General features: G+C 46.5%; 1 protein-coding gene across 3 annotated transcripts in view; it reads right to left on the reverse strand.

The window, feature by feature from the left end:
* Positions 1–220: 220 nt before the first annotated feature.
* The window catches only part of ropn1l (rhophilin associated tail protein 1-like), a 127059-nt gene continuing 110032 nt past the window's right edge, over positions 221–17247 (reverse strand). For 2 of the 3 annotated variants that reach the window (XM_072509789.1, XM_072509790.1), the window contains exon 6: positions 221–447. In XM_072509789.1, coding sequence (XP_072365890.1) covers positions 360–447 — 88 coding nt within the window. In that variant the 3' untranslated portion in view covers positions 221–359. Of the gene's footprint in view, positions 448–3261; positions 3407–17247 lie in introns of all 3 variants that reach the window. The other variant, XR_011947874.1, reaches the window with a different exon arrangement.

Genomic DNA, 17247 nt, shown 5'->3' on the forward strand with positions numbered 1-17247 from the left:
CCTTCAGCACTGTAAATTGTAGGATTGTAGGATCGCATTTATCAGCGACCATCTTATATTGAAGATTCATAGTTTTGGAGACCCCTTAAGTGGAAGTACTTCTCACCAGTTAAATATAAGCATTTGTGTTGCATATTAACAGTTCCTCGGGATGTCTCCATAAGCTTTACAACAAGTGGATTTGTTTTACAGTACTAATAGCAAATAAAATAACCAAACCTTTGGAACAATGCAACTTTATTAAGCATTAAAAAGATCAGAGTGGAAGATTTTTTTAGAAACGTAAGTTGTTGCTTGTTCTCTAAGGTACATTTTTTAACCAACATTGAACGGAACCTGGGAGGAACAATAAGGTTATGTTACGATGGAACTTTGTTTCCTTTCGGAGGTTTTGGTTTATTAAGTCGTTTGAAGTTTCTGGGTTGTATCAATCCACCTTGCTTATCCCTAGAGAAAAGAGAAAATGTAGGTGATGATTAACTGAATTATCAAATACCATTTGATAAAGTACCTGTCTTCATTATCTACAATACAATTTTCCTGTGTTATTGTACTTACCATTCTACACTGTTCATTGTCTACAGGAAGATATCAGGTTAAAAAATAGTTTTCGAAACTTGTCCCTCTTAGAACATTAACATGTGATATTTGTCTGCACTTTGCCACTACAAAAATACATTTACAGAGTTATGTAATTTTTAAGTCAGGAGTGCCATATAATAATAACCATTTATTGTCACAAGTAAGAAGTTACTGTGAAAGCCCCTAGTCGCCACATTCCGGCGCCTGTTCGGGTAAGCTGGTACGGGAATTGAACCCGCGCTGCTGGCCTTGTTCTGCATCACAAACCTGCTGTCTAGCCCACTGAGCTAAACCAGCCTATGATGGCACCTTGCTAGTTTGAACTGGGCAGCACTTAGAATAGGTAGAATAATGGGATAGAAAAGATACACAACGTACACTATCCTCCATCGCGATCACTGGGGGCAAGAAACTCTAAACTCACGTAGACATACCACAAACGAGGGGAAATATGGAATGCTTCATTTCACATTTGTCCAGACATTTCCTTTCTTTTATTTAAATAAATTTAAGAGTACCCAATTATTTTTTCCAATTAAGGGGCAAGTAATAATCTTTATTAGTGTTACAAGGAGGCTTCCATTAACACTGCAATGAAGTTACTGTGAAAATCCCCTAGTCGCCACACTACGGCGCCTGTTCGGGTACACCGAGGGAGAATTCAGAATGTTCAATTCGCCTAACAAGCACATCTTTTGGGACTTGTGGGAAAAAACCGGAGCACCCGGAGGAAACTCACGCAGACACAAGGAGAACATGTAGACTCTACGCAGTCAGTGACCCAAGCCAGGAATCGAACCTGGGTCTCTGGAACTGTGAAACAACAGTGCTAACCACTGTGCTACTGTGCTGCCCTCTGTCCTACCGTGCATAGTCAATCCACCTACCCTGCACATCTTTGGGTTGTGGGGGGTGAAACCCACACAGACACGGCGAGAATAAGGAAACTCCACATGGACAGTGATCTAGGGTTGGGATTGAACCCAGGTCCTCAGCGCCGTGAGGCAGCAGTGCTAACCACTGCGCCACCGTGCTGCCCCGACAGTTCCTTTCTGACGGTGCAGAGTACGATAATAGCACATTGAAGAGTGGCCATTCAGGGTAGTTAAATTCAGGCAGAAAACAATGTTATGGGCCAGTTGATCCTTTCTATGTCGATAGCAAGGCTATTGGAAGTGTGGCTCAGGCATTTATCTGACGTTCATTTGGATGAGCACATTGCTGACTAGCATTCCCAGCTGCAGATATTTCTGCAGTGACATCCTCTTGGTGGTGGCTGTAACTTATTCTGGCCTTCGGGCGCCACGCTAAATTGCCCTTTAATTGGAAAATAAATAATTGGGTACTCTGAATTTATTTTTTTTAAAACATATTCTGGCCTTGAATGCAGAATGACTTCATCTGTCTCCTCCATGATTATGTCACTCCATACAAGAAAATAATACAGTGAATGACATTTTATGGTGTCACTCCAAGGGTTGCAGTATAAAGTTCCTGGTACAGGTTGAGCATCCCTTATCCGAAATGCTTGGGGCCGTGAGTGTACAGGATTTTGCAATTTTTCGGATTTCAGAATATAATGTGCATCTGTGGCATGTTGGGAATTGTGCATCTGGTGAGCATTGGGAACTGCCCATCATCCGGGAACCTTCACAGAGCCTTGTGGGATTTCCCACTTGTGACATCACATCAGCAGTGGAAAAAAGTGCGTTTCCGGAATTTTGGATAAGGGATTCCCAACCTTTAGTTGCATGTTGTATCTGTGCTCTGCTTCATTCCTCAGGTGGCCAGGATGTCATTTGACTCATTTCCCAGAGGTCATCCTCTTTATCTTAGAGCACACCTAGGCAGAGATATGCCTTAAAATTAAAGCATTGTGACAGCAACGTGAGAAGTAGCACACTGCAGTGTCTTTAATCAATATCAGTGATAACTTGACCTATGGCAATCCCTTTGCGTCCTTGGAGGTCATGCCGTTGTGTCTAGTGCCTTCCAAGGATTCTCAGTAAGTTTCTTGGTGAGTTGGCAATGTTGTGTCATTGGGCCATTGGGTCACTTTTCAACTTGCATTTATATAGCACATTTAATGAGGTAGAACCACCAAGGATGCTTCACAGGAGCATTATTTGACAATGAGCCAGAAAGCGATATTAGGACAAAGGCTTGGTCAAAGTCGTAGGTTTCAAAGAGCAGCTTAAAGGAGGAGAAAAAAATAGAGAGACAGAAAGCTTTAGAGATGTGATTCCAGAGATTAGAATCTAGGCAGCTGTAGGAAATGAAAATTGGTGAAGCGCAAGAAGCCAGAATTGGAAGAGCAAAGGTCTCGGGAAGTTGTAGAAGAGCACAGGGAATTGGTAAAGCATAAGAGTTGTAAGGCTGAAGAAGGTTACCTAGGTAAAGACAGGGGAGACCACCGAGAGATCTGAAAACAATGATGGAATTTTAAAATCAAGCTGTTGATGGGACAGGAGCCAAGTTAGGTCAGTGAGCATAGAGGAATGTGTGATTGAGACTTGAGTGGGAAAAGTATTAATCCCATTGATCAGTACAGTCCATGGTGTGATACATTAGTGGACAAGTTGGCTGATATTGTACATAGGCGTTTTGCTAGTCTGAAAGAGAGCAGAGGCATAGCAATAGAGAAGGATAGTGATTGTGACTACATCTGGCAATCCTGACCTTGCGATGATTGTTGTCTGCAAGGATTCCATGTGGCAGATGGCACAGCTGTGCAATTGTCCTCATTCTCATTCAGAGCCTGGTCAGGCCACTCCACATGTCCATTGCCAGATAGATGTGCCAAGGCTTGCAGATATAGTTGGTGCTATATTGATAGGTGCAGATAATTGAGCAAACAAAGAAAAAAGAACAGTATAGCACAGGAACAGGCCCTCCGGCCCTCCAAGCCTGTGCTGATCACGTGTCCTATCTAGACCAACCGTCTGTGTCCTCCTATACCCATTGGTGCCAGTGATCTTCGAGGCAATTATTTTTGTATCTTGCCTCACTCCAAGCAATAAATGAGGCTGGGGTGCCTTAAAGAAAACCTCCATAGCTTATGAAAATTTGGTTACCCAAGAACAACCCCAGCCACATATAAGCTTCTTATTCCATTCTGCTTACTTTTATTGACCATTGTGATGGTGTTATGGGCCAGGGTTTAGAGAACCCCAAAGTGTATCATGGAGTTCACCTGACCCACAACTTTTAATAGATTGTGGTATGGGGAGCACATGGCCCACTCTACAGGTGTGGTAGAGCAGAAATGGAAAAGTATTTTTTAAAGCAAAACAATGTTTATTCTATGAACTCAAGTTAACCTTTATAAAACATACAGTGAACATCTTAGCAACCATTAATTCAAATACAACCCCCAAAGAATACAACACTAAGTAATCCTTTAAGCTTTTCTTTTAACATCCATAAGACTTAAAACACCTTTTACCAGAAGCACATAAGGCTTACATTCACTACTGAGAACATTTATAATTCTGAATTCACCAAATGATCAAGAGATAGTCTTTTCATGGCAGAGCGATCAACAGTACACCTGCTCTGTCTGGCTTCAGCTCCAACACTGAAAACAAAACTAAAACATACCCTGCAGCAAACAGCCTAAAATGAAAGTAAGAAGCTCACAGACAGCCCAGCTCCACCCACTCTCTGACATCACTGCAGTAATAAACACCCATTTCTTAAAGGTACTCTCACTACAGATACCTATATACATACCCATTTATAAACACCCATTTCCTAAAGGTACTCTCACATGACAATGGTTTGAACTTGTAGTAAAAGATAAGGAAATCTTTACTTCATATGAGGAGCGGTGGAGGACTCTGGGTCTGTACTCATTGGAGTTTGAATAATGAGGGGGGATCTTTATGAAACTTACAGGATACTGTGAGGCCTAGATAGAGTCAACCTGGAGTGGATGTTTCCACGAGTTGGAGAGACTAGTACCTGAGGGCACAGCCTCAGATTGAAGGGACGGCCCTTTAAAACTGAGATGAGGAGAAATTTCTTCAGCCAGACGGATCTGTGGAACTCTTTGCCACAGAAGACTGTGGAGGCCAAATCACTGAGTGTCTTCAAGACAGGGATGGGCGGGATTCTCCCCTAACCGGCGGGGCGGGGGTCCCGGCGGGATGGAGTGGCGTGAACCACTCCAGCATCGGGTTGCTCCAAAGATGAGGATTTCTCCGCACCTTTAGGGGCCAAGCCCTCACCTTTAGGGGCTAGGCCCGCGCCGGAGTGGTTGCTGTCCCGCCAGCTGGTGTGGAAGGCCTTTGGCGCCACGCCAGCCGGGGCCGAAGGGACTCTGCCGGCCGGTGGAAGTCCGCGCATGCGCGGGAGAGTCAGCGGCTGCTTACGTCATCCCCGCGCATGCGCAGAGTCACCTCCGCATCGGCCATCGCGGAGGCTACGGCCGACGAGGAGGGGAAAGAATTCCCCCACAGCACAGGCTCGCCCACGGATCGGTGGGCCCCGATTGCGGGCCAGGCCACCGTGGGGGCACCCCCCGGGGCCAGATCGCCGGGGCCCCCCGGGGCCCCCCGGAGCCCGCTCGCGCCGCCTGGTCCCGCCGGTAAGGGAGGTGGTTTAATTCACGCCAGCGGAACCGGCATTACAGCAGCGGAATTTCGGCCCATCGCGGGCCGGAGAATCGCCGCAGGGGCCCACCGACCGGTGCGGCGCGATTCCCGCCCCCGCCGAATCTCCGGTGCTGGAGAATTCGGCGGCCGGCAGGGGCAGGATTCACGCCGCCCCCCCAGCGATTCTCCGACCCAGCGACGTGTTGGAGAATTCCGCCCATGTTCTTTATTAATAAGGGGATCAGGGGTTATGGGGAGAAGGCAGGAGAATGGGTATGAGAAACATATCAGCCATGATTGAATGGCGGAGCAGATTCGATGGACCAAATGGCCTAATTCTGCTCCTATGTCTTATGGTGTTATATAAAGTGCCTTACATGCATACACAGCTTGTGCATAATGACAGCAAGGCACTTTCTGTATTGATTTGCACCATTGGAATTTTTCACTTGGTATGAGCCACAAAGCGTTTTTTAAAATTCTTTCATGGGACTTGGGCACCACTGGCATTTGTTGCCCATCCCTAATTTCCCATGGCCTGAGTGGTTTTCTAGGCCACTGAGAGGGCAGCTAAGAGCCACCCACATAGCTGTGGGTCTGGAGTCACATGTAGACCAGACTGGGTAAGGACAGCAGATTGTTTCCCTAAAGGGCATTCGTGAATCAAATGGGTTGTAACAACAATTGATAGATGGAGATCACAAGAAACTGCAGACTGTGGTGAACTCAGCCAAACGCATCACACAAACTTGCCATCCCCACATTGATTCTGTATACACCTCTCGCTGCTTCAGGAAGGCAGACAGCATTATCAGAGACCCCTCCCACCCAGGCATTGCCTTCTTCCAGACCCTTCCATCAGGCAGAAGGTACAGAAGTCTGAAGACTCGCACACCCAGACATAGGAACAGCTTCTTCCCCACAGCTACAAGACTCCTCAACGACTCCCCCTCGGACTGATCTGTTCCCTGTAAGAACACTATTCACGATGTCCTATGCTGCTCTTGCTCATGTATTTGCTTTGTTTGGCCCCTTGTTCCGCACTGTTTGTCGATGTACCATTTGTCAATGTACTCTGTCGATTATTCTTTTTTTGTCTACTGTGTATGTACTGTGTACGTTCCTCGGCCGCAGAAAAATACTTTTCACTGTGACAATAAATCAAATCAAATCAAATCAAATCAATGTCATGGTAACTATTACTGAGACTAGTTTTATATTCCAGAAGTTTTAATTTAATTTAATTTAAATTATGTCAACTGGCATGCTGGAAAACAGTCACAGTCTGATGACTATGTCAAAAACTCTTGATTGAATTATCTTATATATTACTGAATGCCATTCATTATGAATGAAGAATTTATATTTATATTACGTGCTTTATATCCAATGAATTACTTCTGAAAAGCAGTTACTATCGCTTTGTAAGCAAAACAAACAGCAAGGCAGCAAGGACCCCAAGATAAACAATCAAATAATCAGTCTTTGATGATGGCTGATAGAGGAAAATTGGTCAGAACACCCAGCAAACTACTAATTTTCCTTCAAACAGTATTGTGGGACCTTTCACATCCACCTGAACAGGCAATGATGGCCAGTAATGGTGGGACATCCTGTGTAAGATTCGGCAACTCAGCCAATTGTCCACTGATTTTCCTTTTTAAACAAATTTAGAGTACCCAATTCATTTTTTCCAATTAAGGGGCAATTTAGTGTGTCGAATCCACCTAACCTGCACATCTTTGGGTTGTGGGGGGGAAACCCACACAAACACAGGGAGAATGTGCAAACTCCACACAGACAGTGACCCAGGGCCGGGATCGAACCTGGGACCTCAGCACAGTGCGGCAGCAGTGCTAACCACTGTGCCACTGTCCTGCCCGCCCACTGACTTTCAACAGCAGTGGATGACTCCGGCGGTGGGCGGCCAGAAAATCCCGCCCGACGATTTTGGCCTAGCAAGATGGCGAGAGAGAAATCCATTAACAAACGGTGCTCCCCAGACCACGTTGAATCCCTGGGGGCAAGCAATGTTATTAGTCGCAATGATGTCAATGAGGAACGAAAGGGCGGAGGGTAGCGGCATGCATAGCACTACACAAATGAATATCTCCGATAATCCGGTACTCCTGTATTGCTTCACTGAAGATTATGTGTTGGAGCAGGACCTGAATCCACAATCAACAATAAAAACTCTAAGCACCTTTAACATAGTAAAATGTCGCACGCACTGCTCAGGAATGTTATCAAACAAAATTTGACACTGAGCCACATAAGGAAATATCAGGGCTGGTGAGCAAAAGAGTGGTCAAGTAGGTAGGTTCTGCGGGGTTAGGGTTAGGGTTAGTGTCGTAACAGAAGAAAGATTGGTAGAGCAGAGGAGATGTTTAAGGAGGGAATTCCATAACTCAGGATCTTGAAAGCTAAAGGCACAACCACCAACGGAGGAGCAATTCAAATGGGGGATGCTCAAGAGGCCAGAATTAAAGGAGTGCGGATACTAAGAGACTGTGGGACTAGAAGTGATTATGGAGAGGTGCCTCGCCATGGAGGGACCTGAAAACGAGGATCAGAATTTTAAAAGCAAGCCATTCCTTACCCAGGAGCCAGACAAGCACAGGTGAGAATGTTACCAGTGAGACAAGTTAATTACTTTTTTACATTTCTAACAATTGGTGAGGGCCATAAGGGGATATAAACTGCTGAACAGATTTCAGTTATTCATTAGTTTCTCATTTCACATTTCATTCATCACCAGGGACAATTCTACTACTCCATTCAGATACAAGAACACGTGGAACCTGGAAGGCTATTCATGATCACTTGTCCTTCCTCATCATCACATTTCCATATAACAAAAGTACCCTCAACTTTAAAGGAATTTATTGGCTTCGAAATGCTTTGCGAAGTCAGGTGCTACAAAAATCAAGTTTATTTTTGTGTTTTAAGGAGTGATCCTCCAGACTCCACTGCAGTGCCAAAGACATCACTCCCTCCCACTCCCAACTTCTCATAGTGGCCCTCTCCTTTCCTAGGACCAACCTACAACATTTAAATCCTCAATGCCCGCGACCTGACTGGGAACTTCCAGCAAGCATTTGCAGCTTGCCAGTCGCAAGAGATGGGGGTGTTTCCCTCTGCCCTATCCTTGTGACCTACAGTGGCTCCTGGTCAAGAAAGGTCTTGGTTTTTAAACTCTCATCATGATGTTCAAATCCCTCCATGGCCTCGGCCCTCTCTATCTCTGTAATCTCCTCCAGCCCACCCCTTCAAGTTATCCGCATTCCTCTAATTCTGACCTCTGGCATATCCCCAATTTTAATTGCTCCACCATTGCTGGCCGTGCCTTCCATTGCTGAGGCCTGAAGTGGGATGCCCTCCCTGCCTCAATAATTTGCTTTCCTCCTTTAAGACTTAAAACTTAGCACACTTTTGGTCACCTGGCCTTAGTGTCACAATTTGTCTCATAATGCTCCTGTGAAATGCCTTGGGACTATATAATTATGAGGGGTGCAATTCTCCCAAAAGATTTCTATGCATGGTCTCCAGCCGCAATTCCTGCCAGGTAGGTTGGCATGATCCAGATCGCAATCCACCCAAACTTAGAAATTCTTTTGGAGGGGGCGAGCTTTGCACCAGCACTGAGAGGGACGGGGCCTAAACCTGCCAGCAAGACCAACTTCACAGAGATCGGGACGCTACTTTTAAAAGGTAGCCCCGTAAACACCACCCCATTGCTGGCACTGATTCTTCAGGGGCTTCCCCATCACCATTGCTGGCATCGGGGCTTCAGTGACCCTCCCCCACCACCATCGCCGGCATCAAACCCCTCTCCTCTCCCCTCCATTCCAACCAAGTATTGCTGGCATCGGTGTCACTGTTGAGAGCCCCCCCCCCTTCCGCCAATCGCGGAACCCCCCAGGTATTCATTTAAATATGCTATTCTGGTACACGCCCAGTTAGGTTCGAAAATCCCATCCTTTGTGTCTCAAGAACAGACCTTTCTGTTGCAATTTGAAATGTACATCAAATTTGAAAGAAAAGTAAATGAACATGAAACTGAAAGCATAGAAGCGATGTTACTGGAACTTATTATTCTTCATTTATTTGTCAAAAGAAAAAATACATGTTCCTGAGACCTACTATTCCCCCGTCATCAAAGTAAATTCTCACACTGTGTTCAATCATTCATGTTTTGACATGAAGAGCAATAGTACATTGAAGTAAAGGTTAGCGTTTCTTCATTCAGTAATATGTACTTATGAAACCATCGTGCTCTGTGATTTACTGTGATAACATTCAAAAGGAGCCATCAAAAATTCATCATGACAAGTTGAGAGTACTCTCTGTTTTTAATATATGCATCATTTAAAATCTCTGCTTCAAAGTTCCAGTGGAGATCATTCACAAGAACAAAGTTGGAACATTGACACTTTGGAATATCCTGGCCGGGATTCTCCGAGCCTCCGACCCGCGATCGGTTCTGACGCTGCTCCCGCGGTTTTCCTGAGAATCGCCGCCAATCGCACTCACGCGGTCGACGCGGCGCCGGTCGGGGACCATTGAAAGAGGCCCCCGCGGCGATTCTCCGCTAGCAATGGGCCGTGTTCCTACCGGCGTGGTTCACTCATGGTTCCACCCGGCGGCTGGTGGGGGGCAAGGGGATCCGTCACCAGTGGGGGCCTCCAGGACGGGCAGGCTCATGATCGGGGGCCACCGATCGGCGGGCGTGCGCGATCTGGGGGCCGGGGGGGCTATATTGTCGAGACGGGTCCGCAGTGTGGGTCCGCCATGTCGCACGGGGCCGCCGCCGCAGGCCGCGCGCATGCGCGGATTCCCAGCTGGAAGTGCAGGGCCCTGTATCGGCAGCCGGAGCTGTAAGGAGCATTCCGGGGCCCTGCTAACAGCCACCTGCAAAACGGAGAATCACTCTGGACTTTCTCCAGGAATGTTGAGAGTGATTCGCGCCCGTTTTCTCGCAGGCGTGAGGGCATAGCCCCATTATCAAAGAATTCCGCCCCTTGTGTGAGGAAAGACTGGCGATGTATCATAAAAGGCTAGCATACACGTTCAACAATTAATTTGGAACGCTAGTATAATGTTATCATTTATTGCGAGGAGAATTGAATACAGAATAGGGAGGTTATGCTTCCGTGGTACAGGGCATTGGTGAGACCAAGGCTGGATTCTCAGCGACCTGTAGAGGGGTTCCCGATGGGGTGGAGAATCGGGACAAAATTGGAGCGATCGGAGCCCGTTTCCAATGCTCCAACCTCCCGCTGGAGTCAAGGTCAAGGTTCACGTCCATGCGCTAGCGTTGACGTGAGCTTAGCAGGCCGGGCACCAAATTCTCCAGGCCCGCAAGATTCTCTGCGCCGGGGATCATGTGGGCGGGATTTACTACAAGTAGTTCCCAGCACGGCCCTGACGTGGTGGACTTCGCAGCTGGCTAAGGGGGTAACTCCTGAAGGGAATTTCCCCCAAAATCCATCCGAGGGCCCCCTCTCCCAACCCCCACAATGCAAGACCTACCCATGCCACCCGCAGTAGACACCACCACCGTGTCCCCTCGATACCCCTAAATAAAGAGATCCCCGCCTAGAAACCCCATAGATCACAGAATTTACAGTGTAGAATGAGGCCATTTGGTCCATCGAGTCTGCACCAGCTCTTGGAACGAACACCCAACTTAAGCCCTTGCCTCCACCACATCCCAGAAACCACACTTAACCTTTGGACACTAAGGGGGCAATTTAGCATGGCCAATCCACCTAACCTGCACATCTTTCAACTGTGGGTGAAAACCGGAACACCCGGAGGAAATCTACGCAGACACGGGGAGAAAGTTCAAACTCCACACAGTCACCCAAAACCAGAATTGAACCTGGAGGGCAGCACAGTGGCTTGGTGGTTAGCGCCGAGGTCCCAGGTTCGATCCCGGCTCTGATACTCTAAATTTATTTTTTTAAATGTTAGGGAAAATGTCTATTATTGGCAAACTAGACCCATTTGTTCAAGGGGTTGAAGATTAGAACCCATACATTGAATGGCTCCACAACCTTTTGACTGCGAACGAGATCACAAGGGAAGACAAGCAGAAGGTGATACTTCTGACAGTCTGCGCGCCTCAATCGTATAATCCAATTAGGAACCACACATCCCTGGAGGCAGTAACTCAAAGACCTTTGACCAGATAGTTAAGTTGGTCAAAGAACACTTTAACCCAAGGCCATCGATTATCCTCCAACATTATACATTTAACTCCGCAGTTAGGGACCCGACGAGTCCATCTCAGCCTTCATAGCCAGGCTATGTAGTGTTTGAATGCAGTCCAGTTGAGCAAGATGGCCCCAATTAAAATTGTCTTAAAGGTAAGCTGGAATCCTATGAAAATGGAAGTCCATACTGAGGGCCTCGGTAACCGTTGTGGAGGATGAGACCTTCAAGTGTATTCGTGACAGAGCCCAAACTTTGAACGTGAGAAATACCACAGACAAGATTTCCGCTTACGCTGGGGAAATTTTGAAAATCCTTGGAAGTAACCAACAACACACCAGTGGCTTATAAAGAGCAAGAGGCCTGCCTGCCCCTGGTTGTTGTGGAAGGGCACAGACTCAGCCTCATGGGAAGGGACTGGTTACAGCAAATCAAACTTAGTTGGCTGGAAATGTTTTAAATTTCAATCGGTGCTCTTCAAGATGTCCTGAGAAGGTACGAGGACGTTTTTCACAACGAACTAGGTCGGATTAAAGGTGTCAAAGTCAAATTCTATGTCAATCCGGATTCGACCCCCATGTGTTTTAGGGCCAAGCCAGTTCCCTAATCACTGCATCAGAAGGTTGAAGCTGATCTCAAGAATTGGAAAAACTGGGCATAATCAGACTGGTTCAGTTTTCCCAAGTGGGCAGCACCCATGGTTCTGGTTTTTAAGCCGAATTGTTCCATAAGGATCTGCGGGTACTACAAGTTAACCATAAATCAGGCTGGCCAGGTGGACAGGTACCCAATTCCCTGGATTGAGGACCACTATGCCTCACCTACTCTAAATTAGCCCTCAGACCTTCAATTGGAATTGGACAAAGAGTCCCAGAGGTTCGCCAACATAAACACCCATAAGGGCCTTTTACCAGTACACCAGGTTGTCATTTGGTATTGCATCAGCCTGTGCAAAAACTCCTCTAAGGGATTCCCAAAGTAATGGTCTACCTTGATGATGTTTTGGTTACAAGCACCACCTCTGAAGTGCACCTGTCTAGCCTGAGGAGGTGCTAAGAAGGTTTCGGGAGGCGGAGGTCCATCTCAAGCATGAAAACTGAATGTTCCAGACCTCAGAAGTGACATATTTAGGTTTCTGCACAGATGCAACAGGGCTACATCCCCTTGAGGAGAAAGTCAAGGCTACCTGTGAAATCCTAGTGCCTAAGGATGTAACTGAGTTCAAATCCTCCCTCAGCATGGTAAATTATTACAGAAGATTCAATTTGAATTTATCCACCAATGTTGGTACCATATACCGACTACTAAAGAAACATCAATGGTGGCAATGGAGGGAGCCTCAAGAAGAAGTTCTTTGTTTGGTGACACAAGCTTTGCAATCCTTGAACCTTTTAGTTCACTTCAACACTGGAAACCAATTGTGCTCACATGATATGCCTTATGGTACAGGGGCAGTATTATCCCACAGGATGGGAGATGGTTCCGAGCGCCCCATTGCCATTGTGTCTCGAGGACCGCTTCAGAAGTAGAGGGAAACTATGCTCAAATCAGAAAGAAGGTTCAGTAGTTATGCATGGTGTGAAGAAACTCCGTCCATATATATATATATGGATGTCAATTTGACATAGGCACCAACCATAAGCCACTCCTGGGCCTTTTGAGAGAGAACAAACCATTACCACCAATAGCCTTGGCAAGAGTGCAGCATTGAACCTTGTTGCTGGCGGCTTACAATTATGCCTTCCAGCACCGGCCTGGCTCGCTGATTGTCAATGCAGGTGCATTGAGCCAACTCTCCCCGACACCTGCTGAAAAGTGTACCGCCACCACCAATACCCCAGGAGATCATATTGGCTTTGGATTCACTTAGACACCATGCCCGTGTTGGCTGGCCACATTTGTAACTGGACCCAGAGGGATCCCATTCTATTGGAAGCCAAGAGGATGGCACAAGCCGGGTGGCACTGTGAGAAATCTGAGCATGGAAGACCTTATTTTATCCGTCTAGATGAACTGACCTGCAAAGGTGGCATGATTTTGTGGGGCTCACGCGTTGTCGTTCCGCCACCAGTCCGGGGACCACTTAGAGGAGCTGCATAGTGCCCATCCAAGGTAAACAAAGATGAAGATGCAGGCATGCAGCGATATTTGGTGGCCTGGCATTGATAAAGCTATCGAGGAAATGGTGCAACAATGTTACCCTTGTCAAACGCAACAGTCCCTGCCTCTGTCGGACATGTGCAGGTTAGATTTGGTAGGAAGTGGTCTGAATTTGCCGCATTTGTTTGGATAGATGGGATACCTCCTATGAAGAGGTAAGGTTCCCCGTTTGGATAAGGTCCCAGGACACTTGGGGGAGGTTCAGGATCCCTTTGGGATAGGTCAGATGTCCTTGGGAGTGCTAAAAAAAAAGCATGAATGTGCTTAAATGCATACTGCATAAACTGACTGGAACTTTCAAAAGTGTCAAGGTGAACTATCAAAGGGAGTTGTCAAGCTGTTAAGGCATTTAAAACCCCCGTTCTTTAACACTTTGGTTAAAAAAACTTGACATTTTTTTTGAAAATGATCAGCCTGTCGACATAAGCCTTAGGATTTCTATTACTGGATTTGGGCTGCATGACTGATTTCACAATGGTCCATTATCACAACAGAGTGCCAGCCATTTCACAGTTTGACTGACAGCTCTAAGCGTTTATGGACTCTTTGAAGTGGAACTATGCAATTGAATGAAATGTTTGTTGTTATAAGGAATGCATAATGAAGTTAAAGGAATATAAATGCAGCAAATAAGTTTTTATGAATCAGATATTTTTAAAAAGTGTGCATAGATGCTTGGAACTTAATTTTATTGAATTTCAGCATGGGTCCTGAGGTCTGTGCTGGGTGGATAATGGGTGAGTTCGTATGGTTGGTGAAAGGGAAAATGGTGCTGGGTGGAGGAGGGGACCAGGGTTTGCACGAGTTGGCACTAATTTGACACACAAGGCTTATAAAAGGTCTTGGGGTGTGGGTGGGGACATAGGTTGTCTTGGAGGGTGTGAGGAGCAATGGAAGCAGGCAAAGGGGCACAAGTTGGAATAAAGTGTATGAGGGGGCATGAGAGTAGATGGGGGCTAGAAGCAGCATGGATGGGCCAGAGGGAGTGTGTGGAGGGTGAGGGGGTGTGAGGGGTGAGGGTGTTTTTTGTTTTTCTGATTTAAAAAAAATACATTGATACAGTGCTGGTGCATGGCGGCAGGCCTTCTGCCCAGCCCACCTCCTCATCTGGCATCCTCCACACACGTTCCTGACTTCCAGGCCACCCTGGAATGGAAATCTGACCTCTGGGCCACCTTCTCCCAGGTTGGGTTTGCAGAGCTGGGAGGGTGATGTGCCAACTTTGCTCTTCCATTCCGGGACCAAAAACCCAGGCCAAAGATTCTGTTTCATTTCCAATTGGTGTGGGCGAATGAAATGGTGGTGTGAGTGTCGGAGAAGATGGTTTCTAGGTGGAAGGTTGCCATGAAACCTATAGACATAAACACAAGTGGACTGGGTAACCCTAAAGAAACAGTTGTTGGGGCCATTTTAAGATTCTCCTCGCCACTGTAACCCAAAGGTTTTTCTGCTGTCGGTCGCCCTGGTAAAATATTTCCGATTGTGGCCACACATTGTTAGTTTATCCTTTTGAGCACTGATTTCACCCCCACTACAAGTCTTCTGCACTGCTCATTGCTTCATCTGGACACCACTCCCCCCATCCCCAAACCCCACACCTTTGCCCTGGCCCCTTCAGTTATATCATGCTCCACTAGACTGAGAAACCCTATTATCAATTGCACCACATTCACACCCCAACACAAGTGTACATTTTAGGTTTCTCATAACTGCTGCTGAGAAATACCTTTTAATGGAAAATAATATCATTAGAATATTTGGAGGATATTATCAATGAATCAGGTACATTTGTTATATAATGATCTGGCATTGTCACTACAGTCTGCATTTTAGAGGATAAAGTTTGAATATAGATGTAGCGTTTCATAGAATTCCTACAGTGCAGAAGGAGGCCATTCAGCCCATCGAGTCTGCATCAACCCCCTGAATGAGCACCCTACCCAGGCCCACACACTCCCACCCTATCCCTGTAACCCTAGCTAACCTTTGGACACTAAGGGACAATTTTATCATGGCCAATCCACCTAATCTGCACATCAGCATGGTGGGACAGTGGTTAGCACTGTTGCTTCGCAGCGCCAGGGTCCCAGGTTCGATTCCCGGCTTGGGTCACTGTCTGTGCGGACACGTTCTCCCCGTCTCTGCGTGGGTTTCCTCCGGGTGCTCCGGTTTCCTCCCACAAGTCCCAAAGGACGTGCTGTTGGGTGATTTGTACATTCTGAATTCTCCCTCTGTGTTCCCAACAGGCGCCGGAATGTGGCGACTAGGGGATTTTCACAATAACTTCATTGCAGTGTTAATGTAAGCCTACTTGTGACAATAAAGATTATGAAAAACAAATCTCGGGACTGCGGAGGAAACTGGAGCACCTGGGGGAAACCCACGCAGACATGGGGAGCAGGTGCAAACTCCACACAGTCACCCAAGGCTGGAATTGAATCCGGGTGCCTGGCGCTGCGAGGTAGCAGTGCTAACCACTGTGCCACCCCTTCAAATTATAGATGGTTCTAGAAACAGTATACCCAGGCCAAGTCTCATAATCAATTCTCTCTACAAACCCTGCATGCCAACCCCCCCACACACACACACCTTCTGCTGGCTGAACTGATTTACATGAGTAAAGTTGATAGCAGCAAACTGGTAGTAGGTAATTTGTTATGCAGCATGCTGTCACATGAAATTATGGCTGAGCTAATGGAGAACTATAAATAGCAGCTATTGGCCTAAATGTAATTGACTGCTCCAGAATCTGTCCTTCAGTTAATTCTGTCCTATATCGCAATAAAACTAACAATTAAGGAAAGCGTTCACTATCTACAGGGGCTGTTGTAGTTTGCGAAAGCAGGATAATCAATCATCAGTAGCTTATATCGTAATGGTATTTTTATAGTTACTAAGCTAAAAGTTGTAAAATCAATTGCTTGCAACTGTACATGAGGGAACAGTCAGCCTTTATGTAAGCTTCAATCTCCCATTTAATTCAGCCACTGTGCTTAAAATCACATTATCTTTTGGAATGCTTGTAAATCTTTTTACCAATGTTCTATCTTCTGATTTACAGAATTTAATACATTCTGTAAAAGTCAATCAGAAATATTATATTCTTGTGTGAACTGTTACATAATTCTAAATGTTATGGAAGTGAGATTCATTTCCTATGCAGAAGGGCCTGTGTTTTAATTTTTGTTAAATTCTTTATTGGGGTGCGGCTGTCGCTGATGAGGCCGGCCATTTGTCATTTGTTGTCCGTCCCCAATTGCCCTCAAGAAGGTGGTGGTGAGCTGCCTTCTTGAACCACTGCAGTCCATGAGGTGTAGGTACACCTGTTAGGGAGGGAACACCAGGCCTTTGACCCAGTGGCAGTGACGGAACAGGGGTATGTTTCCAAGTCAGGATGGTGTGAGGTGGGAGAGGAACCTCCAGGTGGTGGTGTTCCCATGAGTCTGCTGCCCTTGTCCTTCGAGGTGGTCGGGGCCATGGGTTTAGAAGCTGCTGTCGGAAAGGAGCATTGGTGAGTCTCTGCTGTGAATCGTGTAGATGGTACACATGACTCCCGCTGTGCGTCAGTGATGAAGGGAGTGAATGTTTAAGGTGGTGAATGGGATGCCAGTCAAACAAGCTGCTTTGTCCTGGGTGTTGAGCTCCTTGTGTGTTATTGGAGCCTCACTCATTCAGGCAAGTGGAGAGTTTCCAA

The sequence above is a fragment of the Scyliorhinus torazame genome, chromosome 6 (genome assembly GCF_047496885.1).
Source record: "Scyliorhinus torazame isolate Kashiwa2021f chromosome 6, sScyTor2.1, whole genome shotgun sequence".
In the NCBI taxonomy this organism is placed as follows: Eukaryota; Metazoa; Chordata; class Chondrichthyes; order Carcharhiniformes; family Scyliorhinidae; genus Scyliorhinus; species Scyliorhinus torazame.